This window comes from Pongo abelii, chromosome 1 (assembly GCF_028885655.2).
Source record: "Pongo abelii isolate AG06213 chromosome 1, NHGRI_mPonAbe1-v2.0_pri, whole genome shotgun sequence".
Lineage (NCBI taxonomy): Eukaryota > Metazoa > Chordata > Mammalia > Primates > Hominidae > Pongo > Pongo abelii.
This window is the reverse complement of record NC_071985.2, coordinates 13,815,265-13,833,640: the sequence shown is the minus strand read 5'-3', so window position 1 is coordinate 13,833,640 and position 18,376 is coordinate 13,815,265. Positions and strand designations below refer to the sequence as shown.

At 43.4% G+C, this 18,376-nt stretch overlaps 2 protein-coding genes across 9 annotated transcripts in view; one reads left to right on the top strand and one right to left on the bottom strand.

Annotated features, from left to right (window-relative positions):
• TBCE (tubulin folding cofactor E) overlaps positions 1-15,359 on the top strand; it is a 91,665-nt gene extending 76,306 nt beyond the window's left edge. For 6 of the 7 annotated variants that reach the window (XM_024250883.3, XM_054559339.2, XM_054559410.2 and 3 more), the window contains 10 exons: positions 63-139; positions 1,915-2,010; positions 2,555-2,619; positions 2,713-2,777; positions 3,472-3,624; positions 4,929-5,082; positions 8,281-8,349; positions 9,299-9,358; positions 14,737-14,828; positions 15,048-15,359. In XM_024250883.3, the coding sequence (XP_024106651.2) occupies positions 63-139; positions 1,915-2,010; positions 2,555-2,619; positions 2,713-2,777; positions 3,472-3,624; positions 4,929-5,082; positions 8,281-8,349; positions 9,299-9,358; positions 14,737-14,828; positions 15,048-15,140 (924 nt within the window). In that variant the 3' untranslated portion in view covers positions 15,141-15,359. 7 annotated transcript variants of the gene reach the window in all.
• B3GALNT2 (beta-1,3-N-acetylgalactosaminyltransferase 2) overlaps positions 13,613-18,376 on the bottom strand; it is a 60,852-nt gene continuing 56,088 nt past the window's right edge. The window contains exon 12 of one of the 2 annotated variants that reach the window (XM_002809280.6): positions 13,613-16,724. In XM_002809280.6, coding sequence (XP_002809326.1) covers positions 16,590-16,724 — 135 coding nt within the window. In that variant the 3' untranslated portion in view covers positions 13,613-16,589. Of the gene's footprint in view, positions 16,924-18,376 lie in introns of both variants that reach the window. The other variant, XM_063716329.1, reaches the window with a different exon arrangement.

Sequence of the window (18,376 nt, the reverse complement as noted above, 5' to 3'; positions counted from 1 at the left end):
GGACACCCGGGAAGAAACAGCCAGCAGAGGCCACCTGAGCCTGAACCGAGTTTCTCTTCCAGGTGCTGCGGTGTGCCATGGGGTGCCCAGGCCTGGAGGAACTCTACCTTGAGTCTAACAATATTTTCATTTCCGAAAGGTAACTAGCGCTTACTTAAATGCATCTATCCCCATTTAATCATCATTCTGAGTAAATAAATGGTCTCAATTATATCTAACCTTAATTTTTAGAAGGATTTGCAAACAAGAATTAGGAAAAATGCTTATTATTCATTGCCTTCACAAATTAGAATTTCACTAATTGGTTCTAATCAAAGGAAACTCATCAGAATTAAATATTTGTGAAGACATGAGTTATATTAGTTTTGCATCAGTGTATTAACTTGCTGTTTCTTTCTTTTTTTTTTTTTTTTTTTTTTTTTTGAGACAGAGTCTCACTCTGTCGCCCAGGCTGGAGTGCAGTGGCAATCTTGGCTCACTGTAACCTCCACCTCCTGAGTTCAAGTGATTTTCCTGCTTCAGCCTCCTGAGTAGCTGGGATTATAGGTGCCTGCCACCATGCCCGGCTAATTTTCTTTGTTTTTAGTAGAGACGGGGTTTCACCATCTTTTACGGGGTTTCACCATCTTGGCCAGGCTGGTCTCAAACTGCTGACCTTGTGAGCCACTGTGCCCAGCCAACTTGCTGTTTCTAAATGGAAGTTCTGTAGGATATGGTATAAAGATTAAAGAATGTATTTGACATTAGCATCATCTGTTTAAGGTCATTGTACCAAAGTACATGTAAAACTTTGTTCTCTGAAATATATTGTTGCCTCATCTCCTTTTTTAATTGATAATATTAAATTACTATGTAAAATTAACCTAACTGTGGGAAAATTTACAACAAATTCTGAATTAAAGGATTCAGAATCTTAAAGATTTTCGTTTACAGAAGGGTTTCATTATGTAGGCAAATGCAGGTGTTTGTTTTTTTTTTTTTTTTTTTTTTGAGACGGAGTCTCGCTGTTGCCCAGGCTGGAGTGCAGTGGCATGATCTCGGCTCACTGCAGCCTCTGCCCCCCGGGGTTCACGCCATTCTCCTGCCTCAGCCTCCCGAGTAGCTGGGACTACAGGCACCCGCCACCTCGCCCGGCTAATTTTTTGTATTTTTAGTGGAGACGGGGTTTCACCGTGTTAGCCAGGATGGTCTCGATCTCCTGACCTCGTGATCCACCCGCCTCGGCCTCCCAAAGTGCTGGGACTACAGGCGTGAGCCACCGCGCCCGGCTGTTTTTTTTCTTTTTTGAGATAGAGTTTCGTTCTTGTCACCCAGGCCTGGAGTGCAGTGGCGCCATCTCAGCTCACTGCAACCTCCACCTCCCTGGTTCAAGTGATTCTCCTGCCTCAGCCTCCCGTGTAGCTGGGACTGCAGGCATGTGCCACCATGCCTGGCTAATTTTTGTATTTTTAGTAGAGACGGGGTTTCACCATGTTGGCCCGGCTGGTCTTGAACTCCTGACTTCAGGTGATCCGCCCGCCTCGGCCTCCCAGAGTGCTGGGATTACAGGCGTGAGCCACCGTGCCTGGCCTGCAGGTTTTTTAAATTAAATTTTTTTATTTTGAGATAAATCATATATTCACCTGAAGTTTTATAAGAAATGATACATAGAGATCACTTGTACCCATGACCCAGGTTCCCCCATTGGTAACAAGTTGCAAAACTATGATATAGGATCACAGGCTAGGTGTGACACTGATACCGGCAGGAATGTGTGCGTCACCACAGGGACCCCTCACGTTGCCCCTTTACAGTCATATTCACTTCTTCTTACCCCTAACCCTCCATCGCACCAAATGCAGGGATTTTAAGGCTGTATCTTTGAAAGCAATTAAGAGATAAATTCATGGTGAAAAAATTTTGTTTTCCATACAGGCCAACAGATGTTCTCCAGACAGTCAAGTTATTAGACCTTTCCTCTAATCAATTAATTGATGAAAATCAGCTGTATCTGATAGCCCACCTGCCCAGGTAATTTGCCCCTAAACGCCTGATACAATAGCGTTCAGTCAATTCTTAGTGAAGCAGTTTTCATATGCTATGTATGCCTTCTCAATAGAAACGTGATAACAATGATGGAATTTCTTAATTGAGTAATTCCCTTTGGGAAATTTTCATTTGAATTCATTTAGAAAATTTACTTGTGAACCCTGTGTAATGTGAACTATGTCTGTACCAGATAATTTGAAGAATGAATAATTTGGCCCTGGTGATAATGCCGAAAGTCTTCATTCATTAAACTCCGGGCAGTAGACCGTGTCTCTTTCCTCTGAGACGCATTTAGCACCTGACATAGCAGTAGGTACTCAAGAACCATTAGGTGACTATAGAGTCATTAGAATGTAGGATAAAGAGTTCACTTTGCATGTCCTAAGTTGGACTTTATAGTTTCTAAGTATTTTACGTGGGATTAAAAACCCAGGGCGTAGGAAGAAATTTACAAACCAAGTCTGGTTGATACCCCATAGCATTTTAGATTGTTCTGTGTAATCAAATTTTATGTTTTGAATTTCAGGTTAGAACAATTAATCCTCTCTGACATTGGAATTTCTTCTCTACATTTTCCAGATGCTGGAATTGGTATATAAGATTAGTAAAGTTCCCCCCTGCACCCCCACACTATACTTCAGCTACTTTCACTTCTACCGTGTAACTTCATTCCTCTTTTTATAGGGTGCAAAACATCCCTGTTCCCGTCCTTGAAGTACCTTGTAGTAAATGACAATCAGATATCACAAGTAAGAGCTGCTTCGGAGTATGCCCAGCACACTGTTGCCTCTTTCCACTCTCATGGCAGAGTCTGGAGGTTCCTTCTACCAAAAAAATAAAAATAAATTTAAATCGAAAGAGAAATGTCTCCTCAGTGTGAAACTCCTCGTAAGAAGCCAAAAATATTAAGAAAGAAATTAGTTCACTTCACACTTAAGTGGACTTCACACTTAAACGGCACATGAATAGAGTAAAAGTGGCCGGGCGCGGTGGCTCACGCTTGGAATCCCAGCACTTTGGGAGGCCAAGGCGGGCGGATCACCTGAGGTCGGGAGTTCGAGACCAGCCTGACCAACATGGTGAAACCCCATCTCTACTAAAAAAAAAATACAAAATTAACCGGGCGTGGTGGCGCATGCCTGTAATCCCAGCTACTCGGGAGGCTGAGGCAGGAGAATCGCCTGAACTCAGGAGGCGGAGGTTGCGATGAGCCGAGATCGCGCCATTGCACTCCAGCCTGGGAAACGAGCGGAACTCCGTCTCAAAAAAAAAAAAAAAAGAGTAAAAGTATGTGGTCTTTCTAGAGGGGGTTGCTTAGTGCATGATGAAATTCCCTGCCTCAGATTAGAACTAGGGACATGCTTTCCTGTTGCTGGTTCAAACTTCTGCAAAAGTAGCGTGAAACATACTGCTTTTCATTTATTTCCTTTTGCTGTGTTTCAGTGGTCATTTTTCAATGAGCTAGACAAGTTACCAAGTCTACGGGCTTTGTCCTGCCTAAGAAACCCCCTGACCAAAGAGGACAAAGAAGCAGAGACAGCCCGTCTGCTCATTATCGCCAGCATTGGCCAGCTGAAGACGCTGAACAAATGTGAGGTGAGCACTGGCGTCATGACTAGCTATTTTTCAGACTAGAAAATAAATGATTTTAGGCCAGGTGCCGTGGCTCACACCTGTAATCCCAGCACTTTGGGAGGCTGGGGAAGCTGATCGCTGGAGTCCAGGAGTTCGAGACCAGCCTGGACAATCTGGTGAAACCCCATTTCTACAATTTTGTAAAAAATACAAAAATTAGCTGTATTTTTGCTGTAATTTGCACCTGTAAGTGCTTGTAGTCCCAGCTACTCAGGAGGCTGAAGTGGGAGAATCACCTGAGCCCCGGAGGCCAAGGCTGCAGTCAGCCATGAACATGCCGCTGTACTCCAGCCTGGGCAATGGAGTGAGACCCTGTCTTAATTAAAAAAAAAAAAGTAAAAAAATTATTTTTGAATATTGTAAAGGGGGTGAGATGTAGCTTTCCTCGGAATGGTGAAAGATTAGCCTTGTGCAGTTTCATGATAGTGGTTCTTTTCCAGCTCCTCAGGAGAGAGTACTCCACTTAGATCAGTGCACTATCATTTGAGGCACACCAGGCATCTTCTCCATGTTTTCAGGGAATGTAGACAGAAAGAACACAGACCACAGAGCTGCTTTCTCCTCTCCTTCTCAGCCACTCTTCCCCATAAAAGTGGGAAGTCCATGCCTTGTCCTTGCCAGCACTTTTGTGCATTCACTGGGTGTCAGTCAGCTCCACCAGAGCAGGCACCTCCAGGCAGACCTCGGGGAGGCGACCCAGGGTACCTGGTGTAGTCCTGAAACTGGCCTATGCGCAAGTACTCGCATGAATTAAAAGTGTAGGCCAGGCATGGTGGCTGACACCTGTAATCCCAGCACTTTGGGAGGCTGAGGTTGGCAGATCATGAGGTCAGGAGATCGAGACCATCCTGGCTAACACGGTGAAACCCCGTCTCTACTAAAAATACAAAAAAATTAGCCAGGCATGGTGGCATGCACCTGTAATCCCAGCTACTCCAGAGGCTGAAGCAGGAGAATCACTTGAATCTGGGAGGTAGGGGTTGCAGTGAGCTGAGATCATGCCACTGCACTCTAGCCTGGGCGACAGAGCAAGACTCCATCTCAAATTAAAAAAAAAAAAAAAGTGTAAAACTGAAATTCTTTTTTCTTTTCTAATAAACCCCTGAGTTCTGTCAATGTTAAAAAGAAGGTGAAAACTGTATCTTGTCCCACTCAATTTGATTATTTTCTGCATGTGCTATGGAGGAAGGACAAGGTGCAAAACGCAAAGGACTTGTTAGAAAAAAGCTTTCTAATAGGCTTGTTTTTATGTCACATGAACATAGATTCTCCCCGAGGAGAGGCGGAGAGCTGAGCTTGACTACCGAAAAGCTTTTGGAAATGAGTGGAAACAGGCTGGTGGACATAAGGATCCGGACAAAAACAGACTCAGCGAAGAATTCCTCACAGCCCATCCCAGATACCAGTTCCTCTGCCTGAGTACGTGCGTATACACTGGTGGCCTTCAGGTGGTGCATTTCCAGCTGGAACAAAGTTTTTTCTTGGGTATCAAAAGAAGTTCTCAGTGTTGCTTTTGCCCTTCTTCCTTTCCTGGGCTTTTTGTATTCATCTAAATGGACTATAGGCACTTTCCTGGGGCGAGGGCAGCAGGGTGAGAGCAGTATCTTTCAGCAGGAGGAACCTGGGAGACTGTTTATGTTCTTGAAATGGAGAGGTTTGCATTTGGGGAAGGGAAAGTAATTCTTTTATTTTTAAGAGATGGGGTCGGCCGGGCACGGTGGCTCACGCCTGTAATCCCAGCACTTTGGGAGGCCGAGGCGGGCGGATCACGAGGTTGGGAGATCGAGACCATCCTGGCTAACACGGTGAAACCTCGTCCCTACTAAAAATACAAAAAAAAAAAAATGAGCCGGGCGTGGTGGCGGTCGCCTGTAGTCCCAGCTACTCAGGAGGCTGAGGCAGGAGAATGGCGTGAACCCGGGGGATAGAGCTTGCAGTGAGCCGAGATCACGCCACTGTACTCCAGCCTGGGCGACAGTGCAAGACTCCGTCTCAAAAAAAAAAAAAAAGAGAGAGAGAGTCTTGCTCTGTTGCCCAGGCCCAGGCTGGAGTGATCTCGGCTCATAGCAACCTCTGCCTCTGGGTTCAAGTTATTCTCCTGCCTTAGCCTCCTGAGTAGCTGGGATTAGAGGTGCCTGCCACCACGCCTGGCTAATTTTTGTATTTTTAGTAGAGACGGGGTTTCACCATATTGGCCAGGCTGGTCTTGAACTCCTGACCTCAAGTGATCCACCCGCCTCGGCCTCTCAAAGTGCTGAGATTATAGGTGTGAGCCACCCTGCGTGGCGGGAAAGCACTTCTTTTTCTCTTTTTTTTTTTTTTTTTTTTTTGAGGCAGAGTCTTGCTCTGTCACCCAGGCTGGAGTGCAGTGGCACAATCTCAGCTCATTGCAACCTCCACCTCCTGGGTTCAAATGATTCTCCTGCCTCAGCTTCCAGAGTAGCTGGGACTACAGGTGCGCACCACCATGCCTGGCTAATTTTTGTATATTTATTTTTTGAGACGGAGTTTTGCTCTCTTGCCCAGGCTGGAGTGCAGTGGTGCAATCTCGGCTCACTGCAACCTCCGCCTCCTGGGTTCAAGCAATTATCCTGCCTCAGCCTTCTGAGAAGCTGGGATTAAAGGCATGCTCCACTATGCCTGGCTAATTTTTTTTGTATTTTTGGTAGAGACAGGGTTTCATCATACTAGCCAGGCTGGCTTCAAACTCCTGACTGTGTGATCTGCCTGCCTCAGCCTCTGAAAGTGTTGGGATTACAGGCATGAGCCACTGCGTCCGGCCAGGAAATCACTTTTTTTTTTTTTTTTTTTTGTGAGACGGAGTCTCGCTCTGTCGCCCAGGCTGGAGTGCAGTGGCGCAATCTCTGCTCACTGCAAGCTCCACCTCCCGGGTTCACGCCATTCTCCTGCCTCAGCCTCCCAAGTAGCTGGGACTACAAGTGCCCGCCACCACGCCTGGCTAATTTTTTGTATTTTTAGTAGGCAGGAGGTTTCACCGTGTTAGCCAGGATGGTCTCGATCTCCTGACCTCGTGTGATCTGCCCGCCTCGGCCTCCCAGAGTGCTGGGATTACAGGCGTGAGTCACCGCGCCCGGCCAGGGAAAGCACTTGTTAAGTGTAGGTTCTTCTCTTGCGTATGTTCACCAGGTTTCAGGCGCTCCACTGTAGGAAGGCTAGGAAGCACTCCAGTTTATCTCCGAGGCATCCGTATTTTTTTTTTTTTTTTTTTGAGGTGGAATTTCGCTCTTGTTGCCCAGACTGGAGTGCAATGGCGCGATCTCAGCTCACTGCAACCTCTACCTGCTGGGTTCAAGTGATTCTCCTGCTTCAGCCTCCTGAGTAGCTGGGATTACAGGCGTCTGCCACCATGCCCGGCTAATTTTTTGTATTTTTAGTAGAGATGGGATTTCACCAGGTTGGCCAGGCTGGTCTCGAACTCCTGAACTCAGGTGCTCCTCCCGCCTCAGCCTCCCAAAGTGCTGGGATTACAGGCGAGAGCCACCGCGCCCAGCCGGCATCCGTATTTTTTAAAGCCCCCCAGGTAATTCTAGTGAATAGGAAAGTTCGCATGAGTGTAGTTCTGCAGTAAGCTCTCGTCCCTAGGGCTCGCTACCAAGGCTGGCACTTGGCATGCACAGCGGTTCCTTAAATCCTCCAGGCTGGTTCTTCAGGCTTTGAAGCTAAGAATTCATGAGTCTTTGTTCCTGATGTACTTTCCATTTTGTTTTGACTACACTATTCTTCCACATTTCGCTTTTATGTTATTTCCTTTTTTATATTTCTTAATGCAAGAAGCTCACTGCATAAACGCTTTAGGCTTGAACAGTATCTTTAAGGAAGAAAAGCAGCCTAAAGCAATCACTTTCAAATGACTCCATTAGCCGGCCCAATTTCCTGGCCACGCTGGGTGAATTCTAAATCCCTCGGAGGTGGGCAAGGGAAGACTGAAGCAGCCGGGCAGGTATTGTTGAGTACTGCACTGCTAAGAATGCTGGCAGACAAAAAGCACAGATACATGGGGGGATTTAGAGAAATGTTGTCACTGTTTGGCCTGGAGCAGGAAAAGAGTACTGCTTTCCTCCTCTCCTGTGGAGGCTGTGGTCCAGGCCGAGGAACTGGTTTGCAGTGTGGTACTGAGCGCCCAGCCTGGCACTGCACAGTCTGGTTGAAACCTGGGGAAGTGTCCTGTGGATTGTGTCTCAGGTGGCACCAGGTTTCTGTCAGCGCAGAAAGAGAACTGTTACCAAAGGTGACACTTGGGGAAAACATTTGAAGTATTTGAAGGCAGTCTTCTCTTGCTAGTTTGAGTCAGGACACCTAAGAAACAATGATGTAATACACCTGTAAACATGTTGCTTTTCATTTGTTGTCTTTTGTTGAGTTTCACTGGTCATTAACAATGAGCTAGATAAGCTACAGAGTCTGCAGCTCTGGGGTAGATAGAAGATTCTGCCCTTGGAAATGGTCATTGTCCATCACTCCTAAAAATCACACTGAATAAAGGCAGCTCCATGTGTCCTGGGAAAGGCACAGGCTCTCTGGACACTTACCTATCTTTTTTTTTTTACTTATAGTGGCCTTTGGTTTCTCATTCATCTCTTTTAACTTCTTAAACAGAATATGGTGCACCTGAAGAGTGGGAACTCAAAACACAGCAGCCACTCAGGCTTAAAAACCAGCTACTAAGTAAGAATCTCACATTCAAATCGTTTATTTGTATTTGAGTCCTTAAGTGCTGAAACAGATGGTGTGTTTCTCTTAAGTACCTAAGTAAATGCCTTGAGTTTTAAATGAATTCTTTTTTTTTTTTTTTTTTTTGTTGGCGACAGAGTTTCCCTCTGTCCCCAGGCTGGAGTGCAGTGGCGTGATCTCAGCTCACTGCAACCTCCACCTCCCAGGTTCTCCTACCTAAGCCTCTGGAGTAGCTGGGACTACAGGCATACACTACCACGCCCGGCTAATTTATTTTAATTGAGACGGAGTTTTGCTCTTGTTGCCCAGGCTGGAGTGTAGTGGCACGATCTCGGCTCATCGCAACCTCCGCCTCCCGGGTTCAAGCTATTCTCGTGCCTCAGCCTCCCGAGTAGCTGCGATTACAGGCATGTGCCACCACGCCCAGTTAATTTTGTATTTTTAGTAGAGATGGGGTTTCACCATGTTGGCCAGGCTGGTCTCAAACTCCTGACCTCAGGAGATCCACCCGCCTCAGCCTCCCAAAATGCCAGGATTAGAGGCATGAGCCACCGCGCCCAGTCAAAGAAATGAATTCTTTACAACATATCTAAATTCTTATACATTTTTGTAACTCCTATGTTTTAAACTCATTTAATAGTGTTATAAATGTGGGAGGTATTGGAGTTGTGAACCAAATTGTGATTTGTGAATTTATGACTTGAAAACCTAGCCAAGCTGTCAGGAAAGAAGTACTAAGTGGGGAAAAGGGAAAGTGTTGTCCAGCTATTTCTGTTGTTGTTAGCAATCTATGGAAGGATTAATAGAAAGAATTTTAAACATTGATTAGACCTGCCAATTTGCACTGGATAGCTCTATCATTTGGCCATCTGTTGATGTGTGGATAATTTAAATCCATATAATAGTAGATATCAATTAGTCTTTTTCTTTGTTTCTCTTAAAGCACTGAAGATAAAGTACCCTCATCAACTTGATCAGAAAGTCCTGGAGAAACAACTGCCGGGTAAGAAGAACGAGCCTCTCTTTTCCTTAAACTCTGAATCATTGGCCTAGGTATGAGTCAGCTAAAATTAAAACCTTTAACTCATGTTTCAAAGTGTGGACCTCAGAGCTTATAGGTTTTCATTAGTCTTTTATATTCTAAAATACAATCAATCATGCTAATATCACTCCCCCATGTCCCCAAAAGTTCAGGTCTCCCATAACTTTATCAGCTGAAAGCAGTTTTGTTAAAATTGGAAGCCCCTGCATATAATCTCACACACACACACACACACGCATTTTTTTTTTGAGACAGGGCCTCACTCTGTCACCCAGGTTGGAATGCAGTGGCACCATCTCAGCTCATGGCAGCCTCTGCTTCCTGGGCTCAAGCAGTTCTCCAGCCTCAGCCTCCATGTAGCTGGGACTACACATGCGAGCCACCAACACCCGGCTAATTTTTGTATTTTTTGTAGAGATGGGTTTTTGCCATGTTGCCCAGGCTGGTCTCGAATTCCTGAGCTCAAAGCCATCCGCCTGCCTCAGCCTCCTAGTGTTGGGATTATAGGCATGAGCCACTGCAGTTGGCCTAAATTGTATTTTTAACCAAAAACCTGAGAGCTTGAATGGCATAGCCATTCGGAAGCATTCCCCAAGCCTGCTGCTGTTTCCAGGGAGACTGTGACACTGGGTTTGGGGTCTGCTTCTCATCCCTTCATAAGAGAGGAGCTATGTCCTGGTGAACTGAATTCTTATGGGAGGTTTGTGACTTTGCTTATATTCTACTTCTGCTCCTGACTGATTAGGAGTCCCTGCAAAAACAATTCGCAGATGCTCTTTTAATGGACACCCTGAAATGGTTTTCTTTGAGAAAGCTACCTTAGAACTTAAAAAAATTGTGCTACTGGAACTGAATTACTTTTATTTGGAAAACAAATATGCTTGTGTCAATAAATTAGATCAACATAACTTACCTTAAACTTTCACTCAAAAGAAAAATGAAATTATAGTCTACTTTTGAGTATGCCATGATACTGCGAATTCTCAAGATTAAACTTGATTCATAGCTAAATGCTAAAATATAAGTAATTTAGAGCAGTGAGGATTTAAATAAATACATATCAGCTTAATGACTCTAGTACACTGGGTTTGTTTGTTTGCCCGTCAGTGCAGTAAATTCACATTGATTTTTAAATTAGTTTCTATCAGATAAAGCAAGCTTATCATGGTATTGCTTATAGAAGGCCTTAGTTGTGTTCCAAGAAGTACCTTTCTGATTGATAACCATCCATTTAGTGTTAATTTACCACAACGTCTCCATTTTTATTTATTCACAATCCAGTTTCTACTCCTGTAATATGTAATTTGGTTACTGCTATATAATGGATTAGAATTAGTGATTTCCCCCTTCATTATTCTGTTTTCAAACTTAAATACTGACAGTAAAGGCCCTGGTGGAGACAGACTAGTCAAAGAGGGCCAGGACTGTTTTATTTTTTAATTTTTTTTCAGATGGGGTCTGGCTGTCACTCAGGCTGGAGTGCAGTGGTGCCATCTCGGCTCACTGCAGGCTCCATCACCTTGATCCCGGGCTCAAGTTATCCTCCCACCTCAGCCTCCTGAGTAGCTGGGACTGTAGGCACAAACCACCACACCCAGCTAATTTTTTTGATTTTTAGTAGAGATGAAGCCTCACTGTGTTACTAAGGCTGGCCTCAAACTCCTGAGCTCAAGCAGTTCTCCTGTCATCACCTCCCAAAAGTGCTGGGGTTATAGGTGTGAGCCACCATGCCTGGCAGGCCAGGACTTTCTGTGAATGTTTTTGGCCTTCGGTGTCTTTGCGTGTTTCCTTTTGCCTTTGCAGATACATCAAATCAATTCATGGGAATGTTACCACTATGGAGTATTTGCTCAAGAATATTGTCATTAGACCTGTTTTGTTAAGCTTTCCTTTTCAGTCTTTCTCTGGAAGGCACTGAGGTAGACCTGCCAAGGCCTGCCGTCTGGGCTTATGCCTGAATGCAGCCCTTGGCTGGGGGTGACAGTGCTGCCTTATCCTTCTCTACTTCCACACTGTACACCTGACTGGTATCCCAGGTCTTCTGAGATTCAGTTAGCCATTTTGGGAACACCCACTGCATTCATGCTGTTTTTATTAATCTTTGGGTAGAGCTAGCAGAGATTTGACTATCCATAGAAATTATATGTAAGAATTACTACTTTATTCAGAATCTGAGTCCTATATTCTATAAACTCAGCAGTAAGCCAGCAGATTACAAGGGTTCCATTTTTTCCCCTTTTTTATTTGCTTTTCGGTTTCTCAAATGTGCACTCACTCACTCACTCATACAAAGGTTCTTAATACTAATTCTTATGCCACATGCTGTGAATATTTAACCACTAACATAGGTAAATGTCTTCTAAAAAGAAAAGTAATAGCCAGGCATGGTGGCTCACACCTGTAATCCTAGCACTTTGGGAGGCCAAGGTGGGCAAAGTGCTTGAGCCCAGGAGTTCGAGACCAGCCTGAGCAACATGGTGAAACCCCGTCTCTACGAAAATAAATACAAAAATTAGCTGGGTGTGGTGGTGCATGCCTGTAGTCCTAGCTACTTGGGTGGCTGAGGTGGGAGGATCACTTGAGCCCAGGAAGTTGAGGCTGCAGTGAGCTGTGATTGAGCCACTGCAATCTGGCCTGGGTGACAGAGTGAGACCCTGTCTAAAATTTAAAAAAAAAAAAAAAAATACTGCAATATCTTTTTTTTTATCCATTAGATTAGCAAAATTAAAATAATACTGGCTGGCATGAAAAAGCAGTATAGCCTTTTTTAAAGTCATGTCGGAATTACTGTAAAAAGTTAAAAATACACATATGCTCTGACCAAGCATTGTATCTTGCAGCATTTGTAATGGTAAAGATAGTAAGACTCTAAGTACGTGCCAGTGGAGCCACACAGCACACAAGGCACTGTCGTGTGTCACCGAGGAGACTGAAGCAGGTCTAGAGCTGCGCTGTCCAGTGTGGCTGCAATGACCACATGTGGCTATTTAAATTCATTAAAATAAAATAAATTTAGTTCTTCAGTCATACTCTCCGCTTTCCAGGTGCTCAGTACCACATGTGGCTGCCATACTGGGCAGTGTATGTCTAGAGCACGTGGCATGGAGTTAGTCTGAAAAGCTATACTATCATGTCATAAAGAAATACAAATGTAGTACGTCAATATATTATAAAACCTAAACATCCTTTCTTTTTTGAGACGGAGTCTCATTCTGTCACCCAGGCTAGAGTGCAGTGGCATGATCTCGGCTCACTGCAAACTCTTGCCTTCCGGGTTCAAGCAACTCTCCCTGCCTCAGCTTCCCAAGTAGCTGGGATAACAGGTGCCCGCCACCATGCCTGGCTAATTTGTGTATTTTTAGTAGAGACGGGGTTTCTCCATGTTGGCCAGGCTGGTCTCAAACTCCTGTTCTCAGATGATCCGCCCACCTCAGCCTCCCAAAGTGTTGGGATTACAGGCGTGAGCCACTGCCCCTGGCTTAAAACCTATATATCCTTATATGAACACAGAAAAAAAAAAGGCCTAGAGGTATACCTCTCAAATGTTTAACACTGGTCATAGGCAGGTAAAAAGAAATAATTAGCTATTTCCATATTTTCTGAATGTTAAGACAGTCATATTACTATATTAAAAATGGTAATGCTATTTATTACATACAAATTGCTACTTTCTTCTATAGAACTGGTATGAGTAGGCAGGTTTTTTTGGAGACAGGGTCTCACTTTGTTACCCAGGCTGGATGGAGTACAGTGGCGCGATCACGGCTCACTGTAGCCTTGACCTTCTGGGCTCAAGTGATCCTCCCAAGTAGCTGGGACTAGAGGCGTACATTGCTATGCCTGGCTAATTTTTTATTTTTTGTAGAGATGACGTATCCTCACGTTGCCCAGGCTGGTCTCGAATTCCTGGGCTCTGATCCCTCTGCCTCCCAAAGTGCTGGGGTTACAGGTGTGAGCAGGCCAGGCAGATTTCTTATTAGAATTGTTTTATGACCAAACTTTTTGTTTTTGGCATGTGTTAGGAGTATGTCACTCCCCACTGGTGTGCAGCAGGTAACCCCTTCTCTCACCAGCCTTCAAACAATGAAAGCCAGTCCGTCTCAATCTTTTGAAAGGACTAGACTATCAATCACATATTCACACATGAAAGAGCAAATTTTGTTAATTAAAATTACAAACTCTATTAACTGTATTCAATACATACAAAAAGGCCAGTTTTTATTCTAAAATAAAGATAACATTTATTATCACAAGTTGCATAAAAACACACAGCTTTTACAAAAATGATTTTTGATAGAAAAATATGTTTGAATACACTGTGATATTTGTAGGAACACCACACTATTGCTGTATCTCCAGCTAAAGCTTCAAGGAAACTATTTCTCATAATCAAAATATCCACTATTTACCACAACCCGTCTTTGGAAAGAAGTTCATAGTGTATTCTGAACAAACCAAAGCATTTCCTCGGAAGTTACATTCCCATGCCTGGCAGTCACTTGTGTATGTTTAACACAGTTACACATTACATAATTACAGAATGGCGGCACTGGAAGGGACCCTGTAGATCATTTAGTTGACACCCTCATTTTATAGAGGGGGAACTAAGGCCAGAGTTGAGAGATGTCCTCAGGATACCTGAGTCCCATTCCAGTGTTGGTTCAGTAATTCATAAGGAAGTCATCATAAAGGTTTAAAAAGAAAACGTTAATGACTCACTCCCTTTATTCTTCTGTGCTGAGAGTATCAATCATTCTGGTTTATTCAGATTAAGAAAGAAATAAATACACTACTGAAATGGTATGAAACTCACTGTCAAAGGGCACTTAGGTCTGTTGGCTCCGTTTCCCACAGTTCCCCAAATGAACAGGTGGTACAAGACTCAGGCTTTCCCCTAATTACTTACTTGGGTAAAGTGACTTGGGTAAAATGACAGATACAGCCAGGCGCTGGGCTCATGCTTGTAATCCCAGCACTTTGGGAGGCCAAGGCGGGTGGATCATGAGGTCAGGAGTTCGAGACCAGCCTAGCCAACATGGTGAACCCCCGTCTCTCTCTACTAAAAATACAAAAGTTAGCTGGGTGTGGTGATGGGCACCAGCTACTCAGGAGGCTGAGGCAGGAGAACTGTTTGAACCCGGGAAGCTGAGGTTGCAGTGAGCCGAGATTACACCACTGCACTCCAGCCTGGGCAACAGAGCGAGACTTAAGTTTCAAAAAAAAAAAAAAAGACAGATACAGCTATCATTGCAATGATACTGTGGTCTCATCACATGAGCTAGTTTTACAGGTAACGTGTCATTTGAGAGAACGAATGGACTTTTCTTGTCTTTTGATAGGCTCCATGACAATTCAAAAGGTGAAGGGATTGCTGTCACGTCTTCTCAAAGTTCCTGTGTCAGACCTTCTGTTGTCCTATGAAAGTCCCCAAGTAAGTTGCCCAGCAAAATACAAAGTCAAGCTTAGTCCTCATATTATGACATTAAACTGTCTCTAGATAGCAACAGTTTGATTCTAAATGGAGACCATAGGTCTGTTTGATTTTAAGGGTAAGCTACTGCCTGGGGACGGGGTGGGGGAACAGTATGTGTAACATGCTTTATCGGATCTGTCTTAATCACATCCTTCCCCACCTTCGTTCTAATTTTAGAAGCCAGGCGTTGAAATCGAGCTGGAAAATGACCTAAAGTCATTACAGTTTTATTCTGTGGAAAATGGAGATTGTCTATTAGTGCGATGGTGACAACCAACTAATAAGATTTAGAGAGTACACTGCTTATCGTGTCTGGGGTTCACCGGAAATAAATGATTCACTGGAAGAACTCTACTGTCAAAACAAAGCGGGTTTACAACTTGCCCTAAGTATAACAAGGGATGTATTTTAACAACGGATGTATTTTTTGTTGGGAAGTGACCATTTCTAGGCTTATACATAATAGCAATAATAAAGGCTTTGAACCTACTAACGATTTTCTGATCTTATTTCATATTTATTTTTACAGTTCATCACTGCATTTCATGATAAGATTTAAATATTAAATAGAAACTAGCTAGCCTAATAAAATCTGAACACAGTTAATGTCTGTCATAAGACTAGTTTTAATGGGATTCTCTATTGAAACTACTATTTTAAAGGGTTACTAAAATGATTTGGTTGGTCATTTTGGGAAATGTCCCTTAAACTTGGGGAGACACATCCTCTACTATGTATAACAATATGCTATTAACTGTCTTCTCAGTTGCACTATTTCTAAGAGTACTTAAATTAATCACATGCTTTTCCCTACAATTATACCTAAGCTGAGTATATCTTCTTCTGTAGAAGATAACCAGCTTTGATTGAAATGTACTCGTATTAGGTAAACATTAGGCAATGATAGGAGGAAAGCAAAACCAATTCTTTCAAAATGTTAACAATTTAGAAATATCCTTCCCGATGGCACTAAAACCCTGAGAGGTATTTGCTTTTATTCATACTCACAAAACTTTAGCATTTAAAAACTATGAGTACTAAACTGTGACCTTCAGGATTTATGTTAGATGGATAAAAGAAAACTTGGGTATTAGTCTACCATATAAATGAACTTCTTTAAAACCAAGGTTCAGAACTGAGAATCATATTGGTTCCACTTCAAGTTGCCCACTTCAGAGATCCACAAAATCTGACATTATTTCCAGAAACCCCAAACTTTGGTATAAGTGACCACTGCGCAAATATGTGATCACATGATCACACAGCATTCCTGTGAGTTCTTTTTTTCCGATAATTATCCTAATTAAGCTCTACAGAGCTATCCTGCAATCCAGGTTGAAATTCAAACTCTCAGTTACTACTACAGATTTCTGAACTAGGCCAAGTTTTAACCAAAAACTATAGGTAATGGTGAATTACTAATTAGCCACAATGCATCAGGATTTAGAAATATTTTTTGTTTTATAAAATAACTTGGTATTTTTCTGATAATCTTCCAATAGATAAATAAAAACTTTTCTTATGCTACAGTACAAGTTGATTTTTAAGGAAATTTGTGCAAACATTAAGAAACACCGCATTGGTTCTGGGTGAAAGTGCCGGTCTGGAACTCTCTTGAAAGACCATACAGTCTACTGCTAAACCCTGGGACTCCTCAGACTTGCACTCAGATTATCATTTGCCTGCCCTGATTTTAGACGCTGCTAATTCAACTCCCTGTTATCTTGCTTGACATCGACAAGGATCACCACACCGTTCCTTCAGTTTCCACAGTTCCGTCAGTTCCCACGGAGAATACTGAGGAGAAGACAGCATTCCTGTCTCACAGGTCTTCTCGCACAGCCACAGGCTATCCTGTCGAGAAACAACCAAAGCCCATCTGAGAGTGGTGAAACTGTTTGAAGAGCATCAGAAAGTATGCACGTAGACAGCTTTTATGTATTCTGATGATGATGAAATTATTTCAAGGATAACTCCATGTGTGGACCAACTGGTGAGGTTTGGGGGTGGCCCCTCCTGATCTGGGAAAGCACCAGGTCCCACAGTCCTGTGGCTGTGGAATACAGAAACAAGGCGGTGTGTGGATGAAGAGTTAGTCGACAAATGCAATTCCGTAATGAACGATTTTAGAAACCACAAGGGAGTTTCATGTTTGCTAGTAAAGGTGTGTCTATGGCAGTATTTGTAACGCTATTATTCTGATGGAATGCTTACAATATTGTGGGGACTGTACCAAGTGCTTTGTAAATATCTCACTTAAATCTCACAGTAATGCTGTGAGGTAGGAACTATTTCCCTCTTACAATTGAGGAACAAACTAAGAGTTAAATAACTTGTTCCAGGTCACAGGGCTGGTAAATGAAGAGGAGGGATTAAAGACTCCCAAGCTCAAGTTCTTAACCACTAGACTATTTCCCAGCTACGTGAATTGGCTTCTATTTCCAGCAATGTAGCAGAACACAGAGAGAAACTCATTCAATGTTTTGACAACACAAAAATGTTGGATAAAATTAAAAACCTTTATAAAGCATGGCTGAACTCCATGATCAAAGAAGAAATAGGGTAGGAGAAAGTGCTGAGTCAGCATGTGCCTTGAAGGCAGCTGCTGATCCTTGGGTTTGGAAGGCCAAGCCCAGGGACAGGAGACTAATGGGAGACTGACACAGAGCTAGGATCTCTGAGGGGCCACAGCCTCAGGGGGCATATAAGAAAACAAACTCGGCTTGTCTGTCTCAGTCTTGCCCCTCAGTGGGATGGAAAGGGGTCTCTCTCCCCTGAGCGCCTACCCATAGCTTGCACTTAGGTAGGTCTGGGGCTGGTAGTCAGTCTGTGTAAGCCCAACAGTTCCAAGCCAAAAATCTGAAGTATTCATAGATGGTAGTATTCCTAGGTGCATGGCAGAAAAAAACGTAAATCCTCTCTGTAGGAATGCATTTTAAATATAGGACTCAGTTTCCAAAGATATCACATGGTCACCAAAAAAAAAAAAAAGACTCAACACATCAGAAAACAAGCCCCATGAACAACAGTCTGTAGAAACAACAAACTGCAAAATCAGACCCAGCAAAGACTACAGATCCCAGAATTACCAGATACAAAAAAGAATTCTATTCAAAGATGAGAAAAAGTACAGCAAAGGAATCGGACTATCAAAGTGGACCATGTAGATGTGGGTTGATTTCTTGTCCTGGACTGAGAGCTGCTCTGGGGCCCCAGCTCTATGCAGGGCTTCTAACTGACAGACACTGCATGTGCCTTCTGTCCCCTGCACCTTCGATGGCCAAAGTAGAAGCTGCAAGAATCCAGAACAGAAATCTCCAAAGCTAAGGCCAGCTTTGTGCTTCGTTTCTTCCCAGGGCTTTAGTTTCCATTTTGGTCTCTGCAGATTCATTTTTTTTTCTGGTTCAGCAATAGTGTGTTTTAAATGATGTCTTACATTTCATGCAGTGTCTTATATGTATCAGTCAGAAGGGTTGAAGGATCCTTAGACTGCCACACTCAATCAG